This window comes from Dipodomys merriami, unplaced genomic scaffold (genome assembly GCF_024711535.1).
Source record: "Dipodomys merriami isolate MVZ:Mamm:240054 unplaced genomic scaffold, mDipMer1.0.p SCAF_89, whole genome shotgun sequence".
NCBI classification, from domain to species: domain Eukaryota; kingdom Metazoa; phylum Chordata; class Mammalia; order Rodentia; family Heteromyidae; genus Dipodomys; species Dipodomys merriami.
This window is the reverse complement of record NW_027206501.1, coordinates 4359151-4382801: the sequence shown is the minus strand read 5'-3', so window position 1 is coordinate 4382801 and position 23651 is coordinate 4359151. Positions and strand designations below refer to the sequence as shown.

The following is a 23651-nucleotide window of genomic DNA, read 5'->3' as shown; positions in this document are numbered from 1 at the left end:
AGAATTGCAGATGTGACAAGAATGCTAACATTGAAACAAATAGCAGCAGACACCAACTCAGAAGGTACTAGACAGATTATAAGAAACTTACACTCAATCACACCAAATTCTCCTATGAAATATAAAGTTTTTTGTTTTTTGTTTTTGTCGGTCGTGGGGCTTGAACTCTGGGCCTGGGCGCTGTCCCTCAGCTCTTCAGCTCAAGGCAAGCGCTCTACCACTTGAGCTACAGTGCCACTTCCGGTTTTCTGGTGGTTTATTGGAGATAGGAGTCTCACAGTCTTTCCTGCCCGGGCTGGCTTTGAACCTCGATCCTCAGATCTCAGCCTCCTGAGTAGCTAGGATTACAGGCGTGAGCCACCAGCGCCCGGCTGAAATATAAAGTTTATGGCAGTCTCTGTATTATTTTTCAAGCACAATAAACCCTTCATGGTGAGTTCAATTTTTACTTTTAAACATTTGCAATTTTCTACTTTTAATAATATTTCAAGAGTAAGAAAAAGGACATCAATTATTAATTTAGCAATAAGGGAACATTTTACTCCCAATCAACTTTGCTATGAAATAGCCCATTTTTGTGGTAGATGATTTTCCATCTTTATTATTTAAATCACTTGTTTATTTTTCCTGTAATCTGAGAAGTGCTGCATTTTGGACAAATAACCTTTTCATTATCTTTTCCTCAGGACTGAGTACTCAAATTAAAGACTTAGGTACCACAGCTGACTTTCCTACTGAAATAAATTTTCTAATGTGGGTTAAAGCATTAGAAATATTTTTTAAAATATCGATTTAAGACCTTGAAAACCCAAAAGTTGAAAACAAACACTGGGTAGGAATGGGAAAGAGGAACTGTGAATGTAAGCACTCTGCAAGATCATTTGCCACAGGTGGGCTTTGAAATGTGATTGTCTTTGTTCTTATCCCCATTGTAGAGGGCACAAGAAAACAGTAGGACTCCCTTAACATATGGCTGTCTAATCTACTTGCCTAGTAAAATGGAGAAAATATTTTTTTAATTTTGTGTCATCCCAATTAATTTTCATCAAAGAACTGGTATTAATATCAGTCATTTGAAAACTTAGCTTTTTTGGAACAACTTAGGCAAATCAAAACTGTAAGTTTTAAAAACTATAAACAGATGTTTTGTCAATAATCAACAATTTATTTTAATTTTCAACTCATAATATGTAGCAAAGGCTTCCATAATTGTTAATAACTATTGAGAAGTCACACTGAGCCATGTAAAGATAACAAGTAAACAGCAAACTAGCTTGTACACTGGAAACTGTGCTTCAACAAAATCTCTACAAAGATCTTGATCCCTGTAAAGCCAGAATAAAAATAAACCAAAACTTTGGAGAGTAAAGCAATGGTTCTAAAACTTTGCTGCACATTATAGTCACCTAGGGAGCTCTTCAGATTCTCAATCCCCAGAAAACAACTAATAACAATTAAGTCAGAATGTTGGAAATGAGAATGTAGCTTCAGTGGTGCGACGAAATGTACAGCAAAATATGGAAACCATTGGTGTAAGGTGGTTTTATATTCACCACATCTGCTTAGGAAGCAACTATATAAGAAAGTTATTTATGAAGAGATTATGAGTGATCTACTGCTACATAGCCCCACTAATTCAAGGACACTCCACAATCTAATCTATCTCTGGTCAAGAGAAAATGAAGACTAGCAGAATACTGAGCAGTTTGTACTCAATCAATATAGTGGGTATTGAGTATTATAAATCAATTGCCTATGGTTTCATCCACAAATTAGTTTATCTTAACACTGTTGTTGGAAACTGGTTCTATCTCCCATTGTCTCTAGGCACAAGAAATCCCATTGAAGTGAAAATGAAAAGCTCTAGGGTACCAACTTTGAGCAGTAGGAGAGACTAGAATAACATTGAAAGAAAGGAGCCTGTCAGGCCCTCCCTGCAAGCTTCAGGGTCTACTATCCCTCTCACTTACTCAGAATCTTAGCTTCATCTTGTCTACAGTTCTTCATTTTGCTGTGGGAATCTCTCTCGTTCTCATTAGCTACTGACAGGAGCTTCCCAAGAAATGCAGAGTGAGTTCCAAGTTTTTGCATCTGAGATCTTTTCTAATTCCTACAGGTTAATTCCTGTTGAACCAGTATGTTTAAAATTATGTATTTAAGAATAAACAAAAAACAACAGGCCTGGGGCTGGGAAGGTGGCTCAGTGGTAAGAGTGCTTGCCTTGAATGCATGAGGCCCTGGGTACAATTCCTCAGCACCACATAAGCAGAAAAAGCCAGAAGTGGCGCTGTGGCTCAAGCAGTAGAGCACTGGCCTTGAGCTGAAGAGCTGAGGGACAGCGCCCAGGCCCACGACTGTCAAAAAACAACAACAAAAAACAGGATCTCCTATCTATTTTACTACTCTATTCTTTTAAACTTTAAGATACAATTTTACCTATGTATTTTGATACGTATCTTTAAAGCATTTGATTCATGATGCCATGTGTGTCTCCATAAAGGCTGAAATGGTTTATGTACCATTTACAAAAATCTATGAGAATACACAGGTCTCTATACACAACACTATGTCTATTTACATTTTGTTTCCAGTTAGGGAACTGGGCAATAATGTAGCTTTGTTTCATGTTTATTGGCTCTTGAAATTCTTTTTGACTATTTTTCCATTACTGTGTCCTAAGTAGTTATAACAATAAAAGTCATAACTATTATTAGAAACATCATTATGTTCAAAGTACTTTCTAACTACATGTATTTAACCATACTCTCCAGGGCAGTTCCAGGAGGAAACATATTACTGTCTCCACTTGACAAATTATTTTTTTCCTTAGGTTTCTGATCCTTTAATAAAAAGCACATTTAACTTTTCTTGAAGCTGGGCGCTGGTGGGTCTCACCTGTAATCCTAGCTACTCAGGAGGCTGAGATTTGAGAATCAAGATAGGAAGCCAGCCGGACTCAAAGGTCTATGGGACTGCTATCTCCAACTCACTACCCCAAAAGCCAGAAATGGAGCTGTGTTCAAGTGGTAGAGTACTAGCCTTGAACAAAGGAACTCAGGGATAGCAACCCAAGCCTAGAGTTAAAGTCCAGAACCAACACAAAAAAATAAAAAAATAAGACTTTTTGAGCCCTAACTATCCATCTATTTATTTTGGCTTCTTTCTTAGGCTGATTCTCCTGGATTATATTCACATAGAACATTATTATTTTACTTTTCACTTTTTTTTTCTTTTTGGTGCTGGTCCTGGAGCTTGAACTCAGAGCTGGGGTGCTGTCCTTGAGCTTTTTTGCTCAAGGCTAGAATGCTACTACTAGCCACAGGCTCCACTCCACTTTCAGCTTTTTGGTAGTTAATTGGAGATAAGAGCCTCAGACTTTCCTGGCCTGACTGGCTTCAAACCACAATTCTGAGAGCTCAGTCTCCGCTGTAGCTGGGATTACAGGCCTGAGCCACTGGCATCGGCTTTCACTTGCACTTTTAATTTGGGCTCAGCAATTGAACACACATATTTTGCCAAGGTCACTTCGAATCTCTTCCAAGAGGATCAACTATCGAAAGGGTACAAAAAAAGAATGCTGAAGTCTAGAGCAGAACCTTGGTGTTCTGTGATGGTTGTTTACAGAACAAAAGTCAGACATCAAGACATAGGATGTGAGTAAATTAGGGTTAGGAAGTAAGCCCGCAGGAAAACTGAAACAGAACAATTGAAAACTGAGTGTCTTTGCAGCTTGGAAATAAATCCTGAGTTACTTTAGTTTTTATTATATCCAAGTACTAACCTTTTAAACGGAGAGCGATGCCCCCGGAAGCTACTTTTATGTAATAATAAGATACAGCGTTTTTTTCAGAAATGTGTAGTCATTGTTTAAAACTCATCATTTCCACATTAGACTACAATGTGACCTTTATGTTTCTCTATTTCTGGACGGAATTTCTAGCTTGCGCGGCTGTTCAGCTTGTTTCCTCTGTTCTCGTGCTATGAATCTGTGATGTTTTTTTTTTTTTGGTCCGGTCGTGGGGCCTGAACTCTGGGCCTGGGCGCTGTCCCTCAGCGCTCTACCACTTGAGACACAGCGCCACTTCCAGCTTTTTCTGCTTATGTGGTGTTGAGGAATCGAACCCGGGGCCTCGTGCATGCAAAGCAAACGCTCTACCACTGAGCCACCTTCCCAGCCCGCATCTGGGATAATCTGCAAATGCCCGGGCCTTAGACGGTCCTCCTGGAACCCTGTCTGTCACTTCTCCAGAAAAGCCGGATGCGGGCGCCGGCCAGGGGCGGCTCAGGCGGCGCAGCACCCGCAAACCAAACCGCGGCCGGGGCACCCTGAGTTCCCCACGCCATGGCCGGGCATCCCGAGTTCCCCACGCAGCTGCTGCCGGGGCTCCTCGAGCTCTCCATGCCCCTGTGCCCCCGCCGTGCCCCGCCCACCGCACAGCCCCGCCCACCGCACAGCCCCGCCCCGCCCACCTCACAGCCCCACCCCTCCCACCTCACAGCCCCGCCCACCGCCCACCTCACAGCCCCGCCCCGCTCACCTCACAGCCCCGCCCACCTCACAGACCCGCTCACCTCACAGCCCCGCTTACCTCACAGCCGCGCCCATCTCACAGCCCCGCTCACCGCACAGCCCCTCCCCGCCCACCTCACAGCCCCGCTCACCTCACAGCCCCGTGCCGTCGACTGCGGCCCGCACAGCCGCGCTCACCTCACAGCCTTGCCCCGCTCACCTCACAGCCCCGCCCACCCCACAGCCCCGCTCACCTCACAGCCCCGCCCACCCCACAGCCCCGCTCACCGCACAGCCCCGCCCACCCCACAGCCCCGCTCACCGCACAGCCCCGCTCACCTCACAGCCTCGCGCCGTCGGCCGCGGCCCGCACAGGCCGCGCTCCCTCCCGAAGTCCGGTCACACTGGCGAGGCGGGAGGCTCCGGCCCCACGCTGACCACACTCTCCACACGGAAAGAAACAGGACTCCACAGAAGAGCTGGGGAGACGCACACGGTGCACGCAGCGCCCGCGCCCCAAGCACCTTCAGAGCGGCGGCCCCGCCGACCTCCTGCGCATGTGCCCGCGGGCCCTGCCTTCGTCCCGCCCGCCTCCTTCCGGGACCTCGCGCCTTGCTGAGCGCGGATTGGCGGGCCCTGCCTTCGTCCCGCCCACCTCCTTCCGGGACCTCGCGCCTTGCTGAGTATGTATTGGCAGGCCCTGCCCTCGTCCCGCCCACCTCCTTCCGGGACCTCGCGCCTTGCTGAATGTGTATTGGCGGGTCCTGCCTTCGTCCCGCCCACCTCCTTCTGGGACCTGGCGCCTTGCTGAGCATGTGTTGGCGGGTCTTGCGCCTTCCGTGCGCCTCCCTCACAAGGGTTACACCGGCCTCCGAGGCCCTCGTGCCTCCCGGCGCACCGAGCCTGTGTTGGAGGGCTTATGTTTGAGGCCCGCTGGCGCCGGCACCTCCTTCCGGGGGAGGTCCCGCCTCTGGCGCGCCTGTGGGCGGGCCTTGCATTAAAGACGCCCACCTGGTTCCCGGGGCCGCGCGGGCTCCCGGGCAGGTGCGGGCTCCACAGCACCTGCTTCCGAGAACCGTGATAAAGCCACCTGAGGTAAACAGGACGACCAGAGGAATCTGCGGCTCCATCCTCAGGTCTGTATTCGTGGACACGTCCGCCCTGTCCACCCGAAGGGGATCCGCGGCTCTTTCCATTTCCCTCTCAAAACCAGGCCCAGAGATTTTAGGTCCCAGGTAATTAATTACGCCTGGTACAATCTCTAATTCGCCCGCCAAAGGCCCCGGTGGTGGAGCCCCAGCCTGGGGCCAGAACCCAGACAAACAGGTAAAGCTGGGCTCAGCGCGGGCCTGCGCCCAGGCCCTGCAGCCGACCACGGGGCGAGATAACCCGTTCTACAAACACAAGTGCCCTGAAACCTCTCACTGAGCCGCATTTTCTAAGCTTTAAGCGGTCCACTCCCTAAAAGTACTTCATGCTACTTTTTTCTTTTTACAAGTTTCATGCTGTTGTGTCTTCATCATTTTCCCCCCTATTCCCAAATAGTTATGGCGGACAGGCCCTGTGCTGTGTGTCTCTCCAGCGTTAGATGGTAAATGGAACTGAACTTTGTCTTCGGTTGAATTGGACATTTAGAGCAGGATTTAAGTAAATGACCAAAGTTGTACTCTGAAGATGTAGCAGGTGCCTGTGTTTGAAGCTGTCCTTTTGGTTCCACACCAGAACATTTGTACAAACCTCTGGTGGCTGAGTCCCATAGCCAAACTGTGCAAAACCAATGGAACCACCAAATTCTACAAGCACAGGACATGATTCATGCCTTGCTCAATGTCTTCCTGTCTGTTCCTCCGCCTTTTTCCCTCTTACAAATGTGAGATGCATTAACCCTCACATCAGCAGCAACATCTTATGTGGGTCATGCTACTCTTTCCTTGAGTCCCACATAGTCAAACAAGATGAAAATCTGAGCTGAAAACCATTCCAGTACAGGCTTTAACAATGGAGTCTCATCCTGAAGACAGTTCCTACAACCTGAGGTCATTTTTCTTCCAAACTTAATATAACTCTTACATGCTGTTGGCTATATGTCTCTTACAGTTTTTGTCATTACAAAAATTAGTTTTTGTGCCAGGTGCCAATCGCTCACTCCAGTCATCCTAACTACTCAGGTGGCTGAGATCTGAGGATCGTGGTTCAAAGCCAGCCCAGGCAGGAAAGTCTGTGAGATTTTTTTTTTTTGGGTCCGGTCATGGGGCCTGAACTCTGGGCCTGGGCGCTGTCCCTCAGCTCTTCAGCTCAAGGCTAGCGCTCTACCACTTGAGCCACAGCACCACTTCCGGCTTTTTCTTTTTGTTTATGTGTTGCTGAGAAATCTAACCCGGGGCCTCATGCATGCAAGGCAAGTGCTCTACCACTGAGCCACCTTCCCAACCCCAGTCTGTGAGATTCTTATCTCCAATAAAAACCACTCAGAAAACTGGAAGTGGCATTGTGGCTTGAGTGGTGGAGTGGTAACTAAACTAATTACAAATGATTCTGTTTCTCTTTTCCATAACTCTTGAATCCCCCTTTCATTTGGATAATAACATGACTCCAGTATTCTGTTGATAAACCTACCTGTATTATCCAAGGCACTAAGGTGTATTATAAAAAACATACCAACATTTACGGAGTGAATGCTTTTATACCAATACTGTAGAAAGAATGTCCTTACTCTTGAAAAACAGGGATAGGAGCATATATAGAAACAAGGATGTGATTGGGATGTAAACGATGACAATAAATACTCTTAATGACACATTTCATCTAAGTACACATAAAATTATCTTAAAGATGATCTACAGAATTGTATCCAAATGTTCCTTTAGAACAAATACATTATTTTTTTAAAAAAATTTTTTTGACTGTCATGGGGCTTGAACTCTGGGCCTGGGCACTGTCCAAGTTACCACTCCACCACTCAAGCCACGATGCCACTTCCAGTTTTTTGAGTGGTTTTTATTGGAGATAAGAATCTCACAGACTGGGGTTGGGAAGGTGGCTCAGTGGTAGAGCACTTGCCTTGCATGCATGAGGCCCTGGGTTCGATTCCTCAGCAACACATAAACAAAAAGAAAAAGCCGGAAGTGGCGCTGTGGCTCAAGTGGTAGAGCGCTAGCCTTGAGCTGAAGAGCTGAGGGACAGCACCCAGGCCCAGGGTTCAGGCCCCAGGTCTGGACCCCGCACTCCCCCCAAAAAGATTAATATGCACAATTGAGCCTGAGAGTTGTTTCCACAACAAAAGTATCTTCTGTTCCTAAGCCAGACCAGGAGAGTTGAGAAGGAAAGAAGACTCTTGGTCTGAAAACAGCCTGTAATTACAGCTTCACTTTTTAACTTGGAATATTCATTAACTGGCATGTCCTGTGTGCACGTAAAATAGACTTATGTGAACAAGGATAGGCTGAGGGATTGATTTCTGTATGCTCAAATTGTACCTAAACAGTGCTTTTTGTGAAGGCCCATAACTATTCTTCTGTCCTTGCTCCTTGTTGGAAATTATCTGTTAAAACTATCTATCCTCATTCTGCATCTTGGAAAGGTTCAAGAAGCTCCTTTAATAAGATATCATAACTCTTCTTCCCATCCATCTCATAGGTAAAAAGCATTTCTAACACAAGTTTTGTTTTCTGAAGTTTCCAAGTTTTTTGGTGGTGGTGGTGATAGTGGTATATGTGTGTATGTTTAGTTGCTATAATTTTTCTTTTGATCAGAGACTTTCTTCACTGATCATTTCCAAAAACTTACATAACTTAGTCAGTTTCTCTGATTTGCAAAGCCTAGGTGATTTGCCTAAACCTAGTTGCAAGACAGGTTCCAAAGATGAATTTTTGTAACTTTACCTTCTACAGTGGGAAATAACACTTGGTAATCACATCAAGACTTCAGAGTCTGTGAGGGTGATTCCATAAACACAATGAGTTCCAATGCTGCTTTTCCAGGGAGTAACAACTATCTACAATATAAAGTGGATGAATTTGATCTAGATTTTTACGTTTGTTTCTGAGATTTGTTTCCAGAAATAAGCTGAATGTCACAACTTTCTAATGGAAAGGGTATTTAAAATTGAGCTTTGATTGGGAAGATATTGTAATTTCCTCGTTTTTTGGTCTTGCCTGTATTTCCTTGCTTAAATTTTCAATGTCATTGCTATTTTTCTAGGTCAAACCCTTACCTCTTGGATTTTCCCTTTCCATGATATTCTTTTGATGTGTAAGAACTTTGCTGTGAGAAGTCCCCAGTGCTTCCCCAGGGCACTATTAAAAGCCAAGAGCAGCAGGATCTTCTCTGCTCACTCTGAGTCACTCACAAGCTCGCTCATTATCTGCGTCATCAGCCTGAACTGTGAAGAGAATTCATTGTGACAATGCCACACTAGTGCCAAGAAGTATTTGAGGCAAAGGGAGTTATAAAATATAAAGATTTAAAAAAGAATTGGCTACAAGAAAGTTAATAATGTCATAGAATACGTAAACTAGATGAGTATATAGTATAAGTATATAGAGCATAATCGAGGAATATAATAGGGGAAATTAACTTTTTTTACTGGGCAAAATGTTGGTGCATATAAAAGCTACTTCTTGAAGTTTGTGAAAGACTTAGACAAGCAAAGTGAAGATGTGCCATGTGTGTTCCAAAGAAACAGGGGTTTTGTCTGTGAATGCTAAGGAAAACTAGTTAGGCCAGAATATTCAATGTACACGTAGAGTAAGAGAGAGGGGAAGAGTATCTTTTGAGTTTGATTACTCCCTGGTGAAAAGCTGTATAGGAACCATGCATAATCCCCAAAGAAAATGTGAGACTAATTGAGTATTATGCTGCCGATATCTCCCTATGTTTAGCAAAGTTTCAGTCCTTTGGCTATTTTTGAGCATTTAACTCAGTAGCTTTAAATAAGAAATTTACTATTTTGTTGTAAGAGATAAAATTATCTTAACATTTTTTTCACAGTCAGAGAACTAAAAAGGTATGTAACAACTGTTGAATGGATGTTTTGAATGGATTTTAGTGAACTGAAAAATTGATTTCTCTGTGCTCTAGTCCTAACATCTTCCTGAATATCTTAATTCTGTAGTGACAATTACTTCAGAGATAATAGGTCAGATAAAACAGCTGTGAAAAGGATCAAAGAGGATCACAGCTTTAAGAACAACTGTGGTCTACTCTCTCCCTGATTTCTGAAATAAAAGATTTTTTTCCAGTGGTTAAAACAATGCCATTGTGCCATTTTCAAGAATGACAAACTTTTTAAATTAAGTAACTTAAAACAAGTTTATTCCAAATATATATGCAACCAAATGTGTTTCTCGATTAATTTTATACTACTCTTGTGCAAATTAAAATTTTCATCATAACAAATGTGGTTTGTAAAATAAAAATATACTTGAATTCAGAATTTTTTTTTTTTGGTCAGTTCTGGGGCTTGAACTCTGGGCCTGGGCGCTGTCCCTCAGCTCTTCAGCTCAAAGTGAGCGCTCTACCACTTGAGCTACAGCGCCACTTCCGGTTTTTCTGGTGGTTTATTGGAGATAGGAGTCTCACGGTATCTCCTGCCCGGGCTGGCTTTGAACCGCGATCCTCAGATCTCAGCCTCCTGAGTAGCTAGGATTACAGGCGTGAGCCACCAGCGCCTGGCTTGAATTCAGAATTTTTGATAAAGTGAACCATTTGTTTTTAAAATTAAAATCTGCTTATTAAAATTAAAGGGCTTAGCTCCCAAACAAATAATAATCTTAATTTTTAAACAATCTTAAAGACAAAGAAGAAGTGTACATTTCTATTACTTCAGGAGCATCTCTGTGCTTTGGAAAGTATGGATTAGAGAGAGAGTATTTTCTTTCAAATAGAACAGAAAGATATTCTCGTTCCCCATTACCTAATCACACATCTTACACACTGAGTCACTTTAGCCTCCTGCTGGAGCTACGTGCTTATTTGCCTGAATTTTATTTTACTTCTTTAAACCCTTTTAATGATCTTTATTATCTTCACTGTATGAAGGGATTTTAATTTAACAGGTCCATTTATGTGTCCGGTGCACCCTCCATCATTCTCCCCTACCTTTCATCTATCCCTTCCCACCCATCCCTAAAGTGCCCAAATTCTATTGTTTTTGGCCGTGCATTGTAGGCTTCATGTCATCTAGAAATAGGGCAGAACTCAGTAAGTTTCTGTTTTTCTTGGCCAGATATTCAATTCATAACATTCATATGCCTCAGAAGACCAGTTACCTACAAGTCACTCTTTGCTACCAAGATCTGCACAAAAATGTGTCATTTTATTGACAAACAGCACAAATTAACAACAAAGTGCAGAGGTAGAAAACTGAAATCAATGGAAATGAAAAAGAGAGGCAAAAGAGAAAATTTCTGAAACCTCAGTAAGGGGATAGATGGATCTTTTCCTGGTAGGAAAGGTCCAAATAATGTCTAAGTGTCCAGGTAAGAGATGACAGACCTGAATGTACCAAGTTCTCTCCATAGCCAGCGTGGTAGGACAGAGTCATGAGAGGACACAAGTCAAACCTCACATGTTTGTCTCAGTCACTCTTGTGCAACCAGAATACCTGTATCGTCTACTTTTCTGGAAATTCAGATACTATATTAATCTCTCCTAAAGAATCTTCCAATTATTCTCTATTTCATCTTGGCTAAAATCATGATTCAGTCAGCCATTTAGGTCTTCCTTTTCTGGAATGAGCCACACCTTTTAGCTAATTTACTCACTGTTAAATATTTCAACACATGAAAATCCATCATATATGTATATTACTTGTACATACATAATATTAGATTACAATTTCATTTCATTTCCCTGAAGCTAACTTTGACTTGTCTTTAAAATTTATCACATGTATTAAGAACTGAAAATAATAATCCATTCTCTGAGATAAATATTCAGTTATATGGCTATTTGATTTATTTAGAAAGGATTCTAAAATTCTAAAAATTATGAGATGAAAATGTTTAGGCTAATAAACAGAACCAAAAGAATACAATTCCAGGTAGACACCCAATATCACTTTATACTTGCTCTTCTTTCTCAAGAAGACTGTAAAATGCATGGTGCATTTGTGAAAACTCTCATTTCTATTTGTAATGTAAAGAATGTTCTATTGTCAAAAGAAAAAAGTATTTTGTATCTTGTACAATTGAAACATTCATCATATGAGATCAAATGTCCAGTTGGGCTCCTACATCTTTAAATAGCATTAGTCGGGGGCTGGGAAGGTGGCTCAATGGTAGAGCGCTTGCCTTGCATGCATGAGGCCCTGGGTTCGATTCCTCAGCACCACATAAGCAAAAAGAAAAAAGCCAAAGTGGTGCTGTGGCTCAAGTGGTATGGTAGAGTGCTAGCCTTGAGCTGAAGAGCTGAGGGACAGTGCGCAGGCCCAGAGTTCAGGCCCCACGACCGGACCCAAAAAACAAGCAAACAAACAAATGGCATTCGTGTTTTTACATCTTTATCATACTTCCTAGTGTTTATTTGGCTAAACGTGCTGCAAAATTTATTTATTTATTTATTTATTTATTTATTTTGGTTCGGTCGTGGGCCCTGAACTCTGGGCCTGCACGCTGTCCCTCAGCTCTTCAGCTCAAGGTAGTCCATGAGACTCTTGTCTCCAATTAGTGGTACACCAAAAGAGAGGAGGAAGAGGAAGAGAAAGGAAAAGGAGGAGGAGACAGAGGAGGAGGAGGCCAGAGGAGGAGGAGAAGGAAAAGGAGGAGGAGGAGAACTCTGTGTGTGTGTGTGTGTGTGTGAGAGAGAGAGAGAGAGAGAGAGAGAGAGAGAGAGAGAGAGAGAGAGAGAGAGACAGAGAGAGAGAGGAGAGAGAGAGAAAGAAAGGAAGAGATGACTGTTGTCATCAAAAGACACGGAGGAAACGTGGAGGTGTATTATTAAGTGAAAGAAACCATTGTTTATAAGTTACATGAAGCAAGTATGCATCATTCTGTGAGAGCAAAACTGGAGAGAGTAAAAAGGCCAACTTAATAAAGCTGTGAATATCTTTCAAAGACAGTAGTTGCCAGGGGTTAGTGTGGGGATAAGAGATGGACAGGCAGGGCTTGTAGCCATGTTAGGGCATTGAAACCAGGCTGCATGGTGATCTACCGCGCATGTGAGCTGCCATTGCTCATGTATCACACCAGGGAAACGTGCAACACCAGAAGTGTGTCTTATTGTAAGCCATTGACCCTGGACAGCAGCACTGTGCTCACACAGTTTCATCCCCTGCAACAATGCTCCCACCCCGGGTTGTGTTACGATCAGAATGGGAGGCTATGTATTGCTGGGGGCAGGATACATGTAGAAAATCTCCATACACTGTTCATTTTGTTGTCAACTTAAAGCTGCTCTACGGTGTACTTCTGTTACACATAGATAGTAAACACTTCCTAAGTGTTTGTTAGTCATATTAATATTAATTTCCATTACACACCAAATTATTATTCTTAAAGTATCAACAATACTTTATAATTGAGCTAGATGCAGTCTTCCACTAACTTTAGAATACACATTTTGCTTCCCAGTGTCCATTAGCTCCGAAGTTAAAAGACAAAGTGAGATATGCTACAAACTTCTGTTCCATGGGTGTTATAAAACCGCTTACTGCTGCTGCTTAACTCCTTTGGGCAAAGGCTTATGTTAGCTGATGACATTAGAATGCTTTTGGACAGACGGTGTGTGAGATGCCTTGAATCTCAACAGGCTTCTCTGTATTCATATGTTTGGTAACAAGGAAGAAGAGAATGAGTGTGAGGATTCAACACAAATCCATAAACTATTCTATCACCTCCACAAGCCTTGTTACTACCATATGATTCCTGTGTCACCAGGCCGAGCTCACCCTCCAAGCCAACGCTGCTCTGTTGGATCATTATATCTACAGTTTGTACTAGAGACATATGCTTTAACGCTTCTTATAGTTACATTACGTCTTCATGGGCTTAACATAGAATTATAATTCATGAAGACCTTACTGTACTCCACATAACATTATTAGACCAATGAAAATGTTTAGTTTTTATCTTTTAATTTATACCTAATGAAAATTTGCTTTAAAAAGTCAAATCAAGCTGGGCGCCGGTGGCTCACGCCTGTAATCCTAGCTACTCAGGAGGCTGAGATCTGAGGATTGCGGTTCAAAGCCAGCCCAGGCAAGAAAATCCATGAGACTCTTATCTCCAATAAACCACTAGAAAACCAGAAGTGGTGCTGTAGCTCAAGTGGTAGAGCGCTCACCTTGAGCTGAAGAGCACAGGGACAGCGCCCAGGTCCAGAGTTCAAGCCCCACGACTGACCCCCCCAAAAAATAAACAAATAAAAAATTTAAAAAGTCAAATCAATACCAGGTTGTAAAAATCTCAAACCTCTTGAGTGATCTGTCATTTATTGAGGGACATGGCACCTTTTAAAAATATAAATAAGAACTTGAGAGCATTGCAAATTACATTACACATACATATACACAACTTCTGTCAATTCTGTCACAGTCAAAACATAGCTAGCTGCTACTGAGATGTCAAGACAATTAAAATAGCACCAGTAATTTTATGCTACACGGGGTATAAAAATATTTTATGTGGTAAAAGCAAGAATTATATTTAGATGGCTGGGATTTGTGTTCTATATTAAAAGAACAGATGTTCTGAAAGATGAATGTTTGGTGCCATCATATCTGTTTGTGCATAACTAGACACCGCACAGCTTCATTGAACCAGATACCTACCTTGTCCAACCAGAATTGATGGCCTCCAAGAAGCCTTTGGAGGGCCAGTCATGCCATAGAATACTAAGAAATATTTGGTTAAAACCGAGTTCTATGGTCAAAATAAGATGTGAAAACACTATGTTAAAGCTGCAAATTTTTCTGTCCAATGAACTACCAGACTGTAGCATCCTCCCATGCATTACAGTTCTTCCTCAGAAACTTGAAATGCTTCCCCAAAGTATGTAACTATAGACCCAGTGCCAGAATAATCATTACGTTTTAGGCAGATAAAACACATGTTCTCTACCAGCAAAATTGGGAAATGCTTTATATCAATATTTAGCATATATTTAGAGCATAAAAAAGTTAATACCAAAAGTATTCAGAATTTTACTGGGTTTCACACATGGTGCTTATTTTGGTTTACACAATAGATGTCAGTGTGATTTTTGCAATGCTAGAGGCTTTTGCATTACAGTGGAATTCTTTCCGAGGAGCACCCCTGGGGTAAGGTTGCCTGAGTCCTGTTTACCACACAGCGCTGTAAACCTCCACTGCCTCTGAGCCTCTCCCACTAACAGTTTCTTGGACTAATTATGATTCTGATATGGCTGTCACAGGACCCTACAACTAAAGAAGATTAGATCCTTCCTCAGAATATATGGTGAGGTGACATATAATAACCCAGATCCTCTTCACACGTAAGGTCAGAAGGATTCTGCCTGATGCAGGAATGAAATCCCCTGCTAGGACCAAAGCAAACAAATGGCAGAGCAGGTGATTTGTTTTCAGGCTTCTGCCTGTCCAGCCAGCTGTCCAGCCAGCCATGCTCTCTGCTGTCCAGCCAGCCATGCTCCTGACCCCTGGCACCTTCTCCTCGGAGCCTCGGCCTGCAGCACACACTTAGCTGTGGTTTCAATTTCCTTTCCTGTCAACAATGGGTGTTTCATCTTTCCAAAAACTCAACGAAATGTGAGTAATGAAAGGCTTTGCAAAGGTTTTGTCATATTGATGAAAAAAGAATTGGAGAACAAACAGCATAATAGAAGGAGAACCATAAATGATACAACAAAATGAAGACATCAAATTCAAAAGCCTTCAGAGTGAGATGCAAGGCAACGCAGTTTGCCCTGAATAACCTAAGTGCTCGAATCCTGAAGGTACTAAATCTAAAAAATAGGGGAGTTGGTCACAGACAGAGAAATGTTGCCCTTCAAGCCCTCAGACATGTTGGTACTGGGGCTTGACTTCAGGGTGGTGAGCTTATGCAGTCTGAGACTCACAAACAAGTGCTCTGATGAAAGAGGTGTAAGAGAGACCCTGGCTCCTTCCACTGTGTAAGGAAATGGCTAGGTGGTGGCATTTATGACACAGAGGGGGTCCCCTGAAGCAGACACTGAGTCCAGCAGCATTTCAGTCTGGAATTTCTCAGTCTCTAGCAATGTGAGAAATGCATATCTATTGTTTATACGCCACTGGTGATAATTAAAAATCATCATATTTTACTATCAGCCCACATAGAGTAGGAATTGAGACAGACCGTGATAAGGATGTCATCCTTCACCATAAAAGAGAGGAAAGCGTGGGGAAGCAGGGGTCAGTCACAACCACCATGGGGGGAGGCCCTGCTACACAGCAATGGAGACAGAAGGAAGGGCGTGCTGAGCATCCCTGGAGGCAGACGCTGAGTTAATAAGACTCAGCTTATTAGAACTTGGCTAATCCTTTTCTGCTTTTCTCTGTCATGTAGGAGAGAAGGGAGTTTCTCAGACTGAAAGAGTTTAGAGCTGGAATAGACAAAACTGTGAAAAGAACCAGGCTAGGGACATTTATGGAGATTGCCCAGGGCAATTCTTGCTTTGATTGGTTCGTCTGATTGTCTAATTAGTGTAAGGAAAATTATACCAAACATTTACTCTGGCAAACAACTAGTGTGTGTTATCATCTTTGATGTCTGGCAAATATCTAATTTAATTAAGAATACTGAGCAAGTTTATTAATTATGGCTCCAATTACAACTGTCTTATGGAGAGTAAGAAGTCCTTTGGGTAAAACATACCTCATGAATTACTACAGAGGAAAAGTGCTCAAGACTGGCCTCATAGAATTCCTTCCATCTGCTGGCAATCACCCTCAATGGTATTGACTGAAGTTCATGTAAATTGCAGTCACTTTTAATTTTTATAAACCAGATTTCATAAATTTATTAGTATGCAGTTTGTTTTGCTTGTTTTGAAAAAGAACCAATATCTGATCACATCTTGTTACTCAAAAAATTGTCCAGTTAAGAGTTTATATGTAAATTTTTTATGTGTTTCTATAGTAATGAATTTGAAAAAACAATTCTCATTTAGCTGTTAGTACCTCCAGGGAGCCTCCCTTGATTTTCCAAGGCTCATGAGCCACCTTGCTGTTGGAGACCTCCCTACATTACGTCTACTCCTATACAGAATTAACAAACTATATAAATACTTTTTCACTTGTCTTTATTTTTTAGACAAAATTTTCTAAGGTCAATATGTGTATTACATGTATTATAATACCCTCATTGTTGGACAAGACCTAGAAAATAATATATATTCAGAAAATATTATGATCAAATTTAACACACACATATAAATAAAAATAAGTCTCAATGGCTTTAATTTAAGATGATTATTCCAAGTTAAATAAAAGGGTGACACACAATGGTGAATTGCAGCACTTAATATTTCTGGCACAAATCCAGTAGCTCTTCATTGCAACTACAGAATTTAGGATTCAATGGATGACAAAAAGATCTTTGATCCTGGATCGTGGAGTAATCAAGAGATGTCATCTGTCTCTGAGCACAAAGCCAATATTTTGTTTAAGTAGGCAACATATTTTGGATTGCCTTTATTCTACTTAGGCAAGCAGGCTGTAGTAGCTAGACTCTGTGGAGCCACAGTACATTCTCATGCCCCTCTCTTAGATATTTATTTAAACTAAAACATTCACCTAGTCCTATCGAAGTTAGGGGTCATTTGATATGACAGTTTCAGATACAAAATGTATGCAATAAGTACATTGTTCAGCGATTATAAAGGAAGACATCTTTCTTTCCATAGTTTTTAGCCTCGTTGCTCTGTATGTTTGAGGTGAACACTGAAGGATCTCATAATCTGAAAATGAGAATTTAAATTAGATGTATTTCTAAAATAAGATCTTAGACCTCACGTGCAAGTCATACTGCAGTGTCTCTATCACTCTTTTATTTGAAATGACACATTCCTAGAGAAAACCTTCCTGCCTGCCACAGTGATTTGATCTACCCCTCTCTGATCTCCTCCATACATTTGATCTTTTATAGTATTATTCTCACATTCTCCATTATTGTGCCATTTGTATTTTTCATAGTGGAACATAATTTTCCTGAAGGATAAAAAGGTGTGTGTTATATATATATATATATATATATATATATATATATATATATATATATATATATATGTATGTATGTATGTATGTATGCTTGCTCTCACAAGGCCTTGCACAGGTTGATTATAAAGCCATCTTAAGGAAGGAATAATGTCAAATAAGTTAGTGTGGGTTAATGTGCAAATGTAGATGATACACAGAGAAAGTTAAATTAGATCCTCTGACAGGAGGGAAAAAATTCCTGGAAGTACTTATGCATGTAGACAGAACAGGCAACTCAGAGATGATTAACTGGTAAGAGTGTGATTGGCTATGTGGAAAGAAGAAACCCGTAATGCCAAACGCAGAAGCTAGGGTACTTAGAGGGAGCAAGAGTGTTATCAGCGTCAGGTCCCAGAGGGAGGGCCTGTTGTCCGAGAGCTGAGGAGATGTGCACACAGCCAAAGATCTTCCCAGTGTCTCCTCTCACTCCTCATTCTCCTCTTCCAGGAGAACAAATACTTTAATTTCTCCCTGACGTCAACCTCCTACTTTTCACCATCAAAACAGCTGCTGAGAAGCTAGTTGGTAAAACAGTGGCTGGCAGGAAAGTGTAAAACAGAGTGGGGAAAAATGAAGGAAAAGAATTAGTAGAGGGCTATGAAGGTGGCTCAGTGGTAGAGCGCTTGCTTTGCCTGCATGAGGCCCTGGGTTCGATTCCTCAGTATCACATAAGCAGAAAAGAAAAACCCGGAAGTGGTGCTGTGGCTCAAGTGGTAGAGCGCTAGCCTTGAGCTGAAGAGCTGAAGGACAGCACCCAGGCCCAGAGTTAAAGCCCCACAACCGGACCCCCCGCAACGTCCCCCCCCAAAAGAACTAGTAGAGTTACAAATACCTACTATAATTGTAGAATGATTTTTTTTTTTTTTTTGGTGGTGGGGCCTCAACTCTGGGCCTGAGCGCTGTCCCTCAGCTCTTCAGCTCAAGGCAAGTGCTCTACCACTTGAGCCACACAGCGCGCGCCACTTCTGGCTTTTCTGCTTAGGTGGTGCTGAGGAATCGAACCCATGACCTCATGCATGCAAGGCAAGTGCTCTACCACTGAGCCGCCTTCCCAGCCCCTGCAGACTGATTTCTGTATGAGCCAGCCTGTGACCAATAGTATGCAATAAGATACAATAGGATGAAGCTTGTGACCAATAGCAGAATCATTCTAGTGGAAATGCTTCCTTGGCATAATTTTTTTACAAGGTAGAAAACAATATGTCTTTCAATATGTCTTTTAAAGCTAGCATTAAATCTATGCTTGCTGAAAAGATGTTACTGGCATGGCATATGGGAAAACATATCTTCATTGTTGAGCAATGTAGATCTTACCCACAGACAATGAGAATAAATCATTTCTGGCATGCAGACCATGCAAGGCTCCTAAAAATACCAAGTGTAAGATGGTCCAGTGTTTACTTTTACATTACCAGGCAACATGGGTAGCTTTTGGAATATGATAACATGTGATCCTAAAAGATCTGGTGGTTTTCTTCTACCATTTACTTTATGACCCAAGAAATAGGGTTTTTTTTTCATACAATGAATTTTATTTTGAAATAAAAAAGAATGACAAACTGACAAACCAATGTACACTAAAATATGGATGAACTCTGAATTAACAGAAAAAAGTGAAAGATATGTCCCCAAAGTATCAGGGACTTTATATGCACTGGTCAGGTAAGTGACTTACAAAGACACCAGTTTTTAGGAGACCAGATTCAAACTCTTGATCTGACACGTTCACTCATCGTCTGACCCAAGTAATAGGTCAGACAGAACATTTCACTGTTAAGGGACTAAATGTGAAATTGTTACTATTATGAAGTAAACACGGTCTTGTCTATGAGTTCAGGGGCTTTCAGTGCATCTACTGTCTCTCTAAAAGAAAGGCAATTTTACCAGGGTAAGTAAGAGGTGTCCTAACTATTGAAAGAAGTGTGAAGTCACATCTCCAGTGGTTATGGTGAGACGCACCCAGAGAAAAGGCAAAATTACCAATAATTGTTTATTTACCTTTCTTTGAGACACAAAAATGATCTGAATTTGGTTATTCAGATACCATCTGGTTTGCTCCACTTTAATGAAAGATCATGAAGTGAGTGATATATGTAGCATACTGCAGGAAGAAAATAGTTGAATGAAATGTCTTTTATTACAGATAGGAAAAAACAAGACCAAGAAAGAGCAGAGAATATTCCAGTTGCAGTTACATGACCGACAGGAGTTCAGTTTCTTGGCTGGAATCCTTAAGGTTCCTGGCTTTGCGGTCTATCAGAGCCGGGGCCAGTTCTGGAGCTGCTGCGGCGTCCTCCTCTTCGTGGGAACGCTGGTGAAGAAGAGAGGTTCAAATAAACGTGAGTACAGCAGACGCCCCTGACCTGGTTCCACCCCCAAGTCCCCAGTTAGCAGCCACCGGAGTGGAGGGGCAGTCTGTCCTGTGGAGCACGGTGGGTGGAGGAGCAGTCTGTCCTGTGGAGCACGGGGGGATGGAGGGGCAGTCTGTCCTGTGGAGCACGGTGGGGGGGGGGTGGAGGGGCGGTCTGTCCTGTGGAGTACGGGGGGGGGGGGGATGGAGGAGCAGTCTGTCCTGTGGAGCACGGGGGGATGGAGGGGCAGTCTGTCCTGTGGAGCACGGTGGGGGGGGGTGGAGGGGCAGTCTGTCCTGTGGAGCACGGGGGGGGGGATGGAGGAGCAGTCTGTCCTGTGGAGCACGGGGGGGGGGATGGAGGAGCAGTCTGTCCTGTGGAGCACGGGGGGGGGGGGGTGGAGGGGCAGTCTGTCCTGTGGAGCACGGGGGGGGGGATGGAGGAGCAGTCTGTCCTGTGGAGCACGGGGGGATGGAGGGGCAGTCTGTCCTGTGGAGCACGGGGGGGGGGGGGATGGAGGAGCAGTCTGTCCTGTGGAGCACGGGGGGGGGGGTGGAGGGGCAGTCTGTCCTGTGGGAGTACGGGGGTGGAGGAGCAGTCTGCCTGTGAAGCACGGTGGGTGAAGGAGCAGTCTGTCCTGTGGAGCAGGGGGGGTGAAGGAGCAGTCTGTCCTGTGGAGCAGGGGGGGTGGAGGAGCAGTCTGTCCTGTGGAGCACGGGGGAGGGGCGTGGAGGAGCAGTCTGTCCTGTGGAACAGGGGGGGTGGAGGAGCAGTCTGTCCTGTGGAGCATGGGGGGGTGGGGGGTGGAGGAGCAGTCTGTCCTGTGGAGCACGGGGGGGGGGGTGGAGGAGCAGTCTGTCCTGTGGAGCAGGGGGGGTGGAGGGGCAGTCTGTCCTGTGGAGCACGGGGGGGGGGTGGAGGAGCAGTCTGTCCTGTGGAACAGGGGGGGTGGAGGAGCAGTCTGTCCTGTGGAGCATGGGGGGGGTGGGGGTGGAGGAGCAGTCTGTCCTGTGGAGCACGGGGGGATGGAGGGGCAGTCTGTCCTGTGGAGCACGGTTGGGAGGGGGGTGGAGGAGCAGTCTGTCCTGTGGAGCACGGGGGGATGGAGGGGCAGTCTGTCCTGTGGAGCACGGTGGGGGGGGTGGAGGGGCAGTCTGTCCTGTGGAGCACGGTGGGGGGGGTGGAGGGGCAGTCTGTCCTGTGGAGCACGGGGGCAGGGGCGGCAGTCTGTCCTGGCCCTGTTGCCATGGATTTCCCGGCGTCCTCCGTGCCGTCCTCCTCCAGCCGGGTCACTATTGCGAGTACGTGGACAAAGCCCTGGGAGCAGATGGCCCGGCCACTTTCAGGCTGCTGCACGGGGTCACGGCCCGGTGCCCGGACTGCCTGGGCAGCGCAGGTCCCCAGGTCAAGGCGGGCCGGCCAAGGCCGTTACAGTGCCCGGCCCCTGCCCCTGGCCCCACCCCCCGCCCCTGGCCCCGCCCCTCGGAGGCTGGGGTTGGGGTTCAAAGCCTGCCCCTCGGAAAAGTCCCGCCTCAGCCCCTGGCCCCGCCCCGCCCCCGCCCCGCGGAAGCTGGGGTTCGGGTTTAAAGCCTGCCCCGCGGGAAAGTCCCGCCTCAGCCCCGTGGGGTGGTGGGGCGCCAGCCGGGGGCGGAAGAGCGTGGGATAGCGCCCGGCCCCAGCGCAGGCACTGGACACTTTTTGCACACACATACCAGGAAAAAAGAACCCAAGCTAAGGAGCAGTGCAGGCCAGGGCCCTCTGCTGACCTCCCTCGGGGTCTCGGTGACCCCTGCTGACCTCTCCCTCCGGGTAATGGTGACCCCTGCTGACCTCCCTCCTGGTCACAGTGACCCCTCTCTGACCTTCCCGGGTCCAGGCGACCCCTGCTGACCTCCCCTCCGGAGTAATGGTGACTCCCCGCTGACCTCCCTCGGGGTCATGGTGACCCCTGCTGACCTCTTCACTTAGCTCCCCCAGGAGGATCCCGCGAGCCCCGAGCCTGCTCCAAGTGAGACTCAACAAACGGATGGCGGGAAAGGCAGGGCTTGGCGCAGGGCCGCAGGCGCGGGCGGGGAGGCGCTCGGTGGCGGGCGCGGGGCCGCGGGCGCGGGCGGGGAGGCGCTCGGTGCCGGGCGCTCAGCGCGGGGCCGTGGGCGGGGAGGCGCTCGGTGCCGCGGGCGCGGGCGGGGAGGAGCTCAGTGCTGGGCGCGGGGCCGCGGGCGGGGAGGCGCTCGGCGCGGGCCGCGGGCGCGGGCGGGGAGGAGCTCAGTGCTGGGCGCGGGGCCGGGGGCGGGGAGGCGCTCGGTGCTGAGCGCGGGCCCGCGGGCGGAGAGGCGCTCGGTGCTGAGCGCGGGCCGCGGGCGCGGGCGGGGAGGAGCTCAGTGCTGGGCGCGGGGCCGGGGGCGGGGAGGCGCTCGGTGCTGAGCGCGGGCCCGCGGGCGGAGAGGCGCTCGGTGCTGAGCGCGGGGCCGCGGGCGCGGGCGGGGAGGAGCTCAGTGCTGGGCGCGGGGCCGGGGGCGGGGAGGCGCTCGGCGCGGGGCAGCTGCGGGGAGGCGCTCGGGGCCCGGCGCGGGGCCGCTGCGGGGAGGCGCTCGGGGTTCGCGTGAGCTGGCCGCAGAGCCCGCCCTCCCTAGGACGCGGGTATCCGGGCGGCGTCCGGGGGCAGTCCGCAGTCGTCCCCTGGCCCCGCGAGGGTGGGGTCGCCGCGGGACCCGTGACGCCCGGGCCGCGGGAAGACCCAGGGCCGGGATGAAGGTCGCTCCAGCTCGCGGGGCGGGGCCGGGGCGGGCCGGACTCCCGTGGGCGATACCCGGGTGTTCCGGGAGGGACCCGTGCGGGACGTTCCCGGGGACCGTCCCCGACCGCCGGCGCCCCTCCCGCACCCCGCGCACCTCGGGGAGAGCGGGCGGCGGGGCGGGGGCTCCGGTGCCCTAATAGACGGCAGCGCCCCGGGGCGGCGGCCGGGCCCGGCGCCTCCCGCCGCGGCCCGCGAGCGCCCGAGATGCGGGGAACCCGGGGTGCGGGCGGCCGCCCGCCGCAGCCTCCGCCCGCCCGCCGGCCCTGAGCGGCCCGGGCGCCCGGGGTGTCAGCCGCGGGCGCGGGGCCCCCGACCCCGGCCGCCGTGGCCCCCGGGGCGCGGGTGAAGCAGCAGATCAGGGGCATCGTGGAGGACCTGGAGCTGGTCCTGGGCGACCTGAAGGACGTGGCCCGGGAGCTCAAGTTGGTGAGCGCGGGGCGGGGACGCGGGACTGCGGGGCCGGAGAACGCAGGGCGGACGTAGCCCCGAAGTCGGACTCCGGAGTCCCGGGACTCTTGAAAGAGTTGGCACGCTGTCTTGTTTTTAATCAGAAGAAATCAACTGGTGCGTGGTCGGCGGCGAGGTGAGGGAGCCGGGGAGGGGACCGGGGCGCGCGGGCCGGGGAGGGGAGGGGGCCGGGCGCGCGGGCCGGAGAGGGGAGGGGGCCGGGCGCGCGGGCCGGAGAGGGGAGGGGGCCGGGGCTCACAGGCCGGGCGCGCGGGCCGGGGCTGGGGGGGGGGGTCGGGGCGCGCGGGGCGGGGAGGGGGCCGGGCGCGCGGGCCGTGGAGGGGAGGGGACCAG

General features: G+C 47.0%; 1 protein-coding gene and 1 long non-coding RNA gene across 2 annotated transcripts in view; one reads left to right on the top strand and one right to left on the bottom strand.

Moving 5' to 3' along the window:
* The window catches only part of LOC138820488 (uncharacterized), a 110051-nt gene extending 104726 nt beyond the window's left edge, over positions 1 to 5325 (bottom strand). The window contains exon 1 of the mRNA XM_070012165.1: positions 4850 to 5325. Coding sequence (XP_069868266.1) covers positions 4850 to 5325 — 476 coding nt within the window. The remainder of the gene's footprint in view (positions 1 to 4849) is intronic.
* A 187-nt stretch (positions 5326 to 5512) lies between these two features.
* Positions 5513 to 23651, top strand: part of LOC138820502 (uncharacterized) — a 36176-nt gene continuing 18037 nt past the window's right edge. Inside the window, exons 1-2 of the long non-coding RNA XR_011369895.1 lie at positions 5513 to 5646; positions 19846 to 20041. This is a non-coding gene — a long non-coding RNA (uncharacterized lncRNA). The remainder of the gene's footprint in view (positions 5647 to 19845; positions 20042 to 23651) is intronic.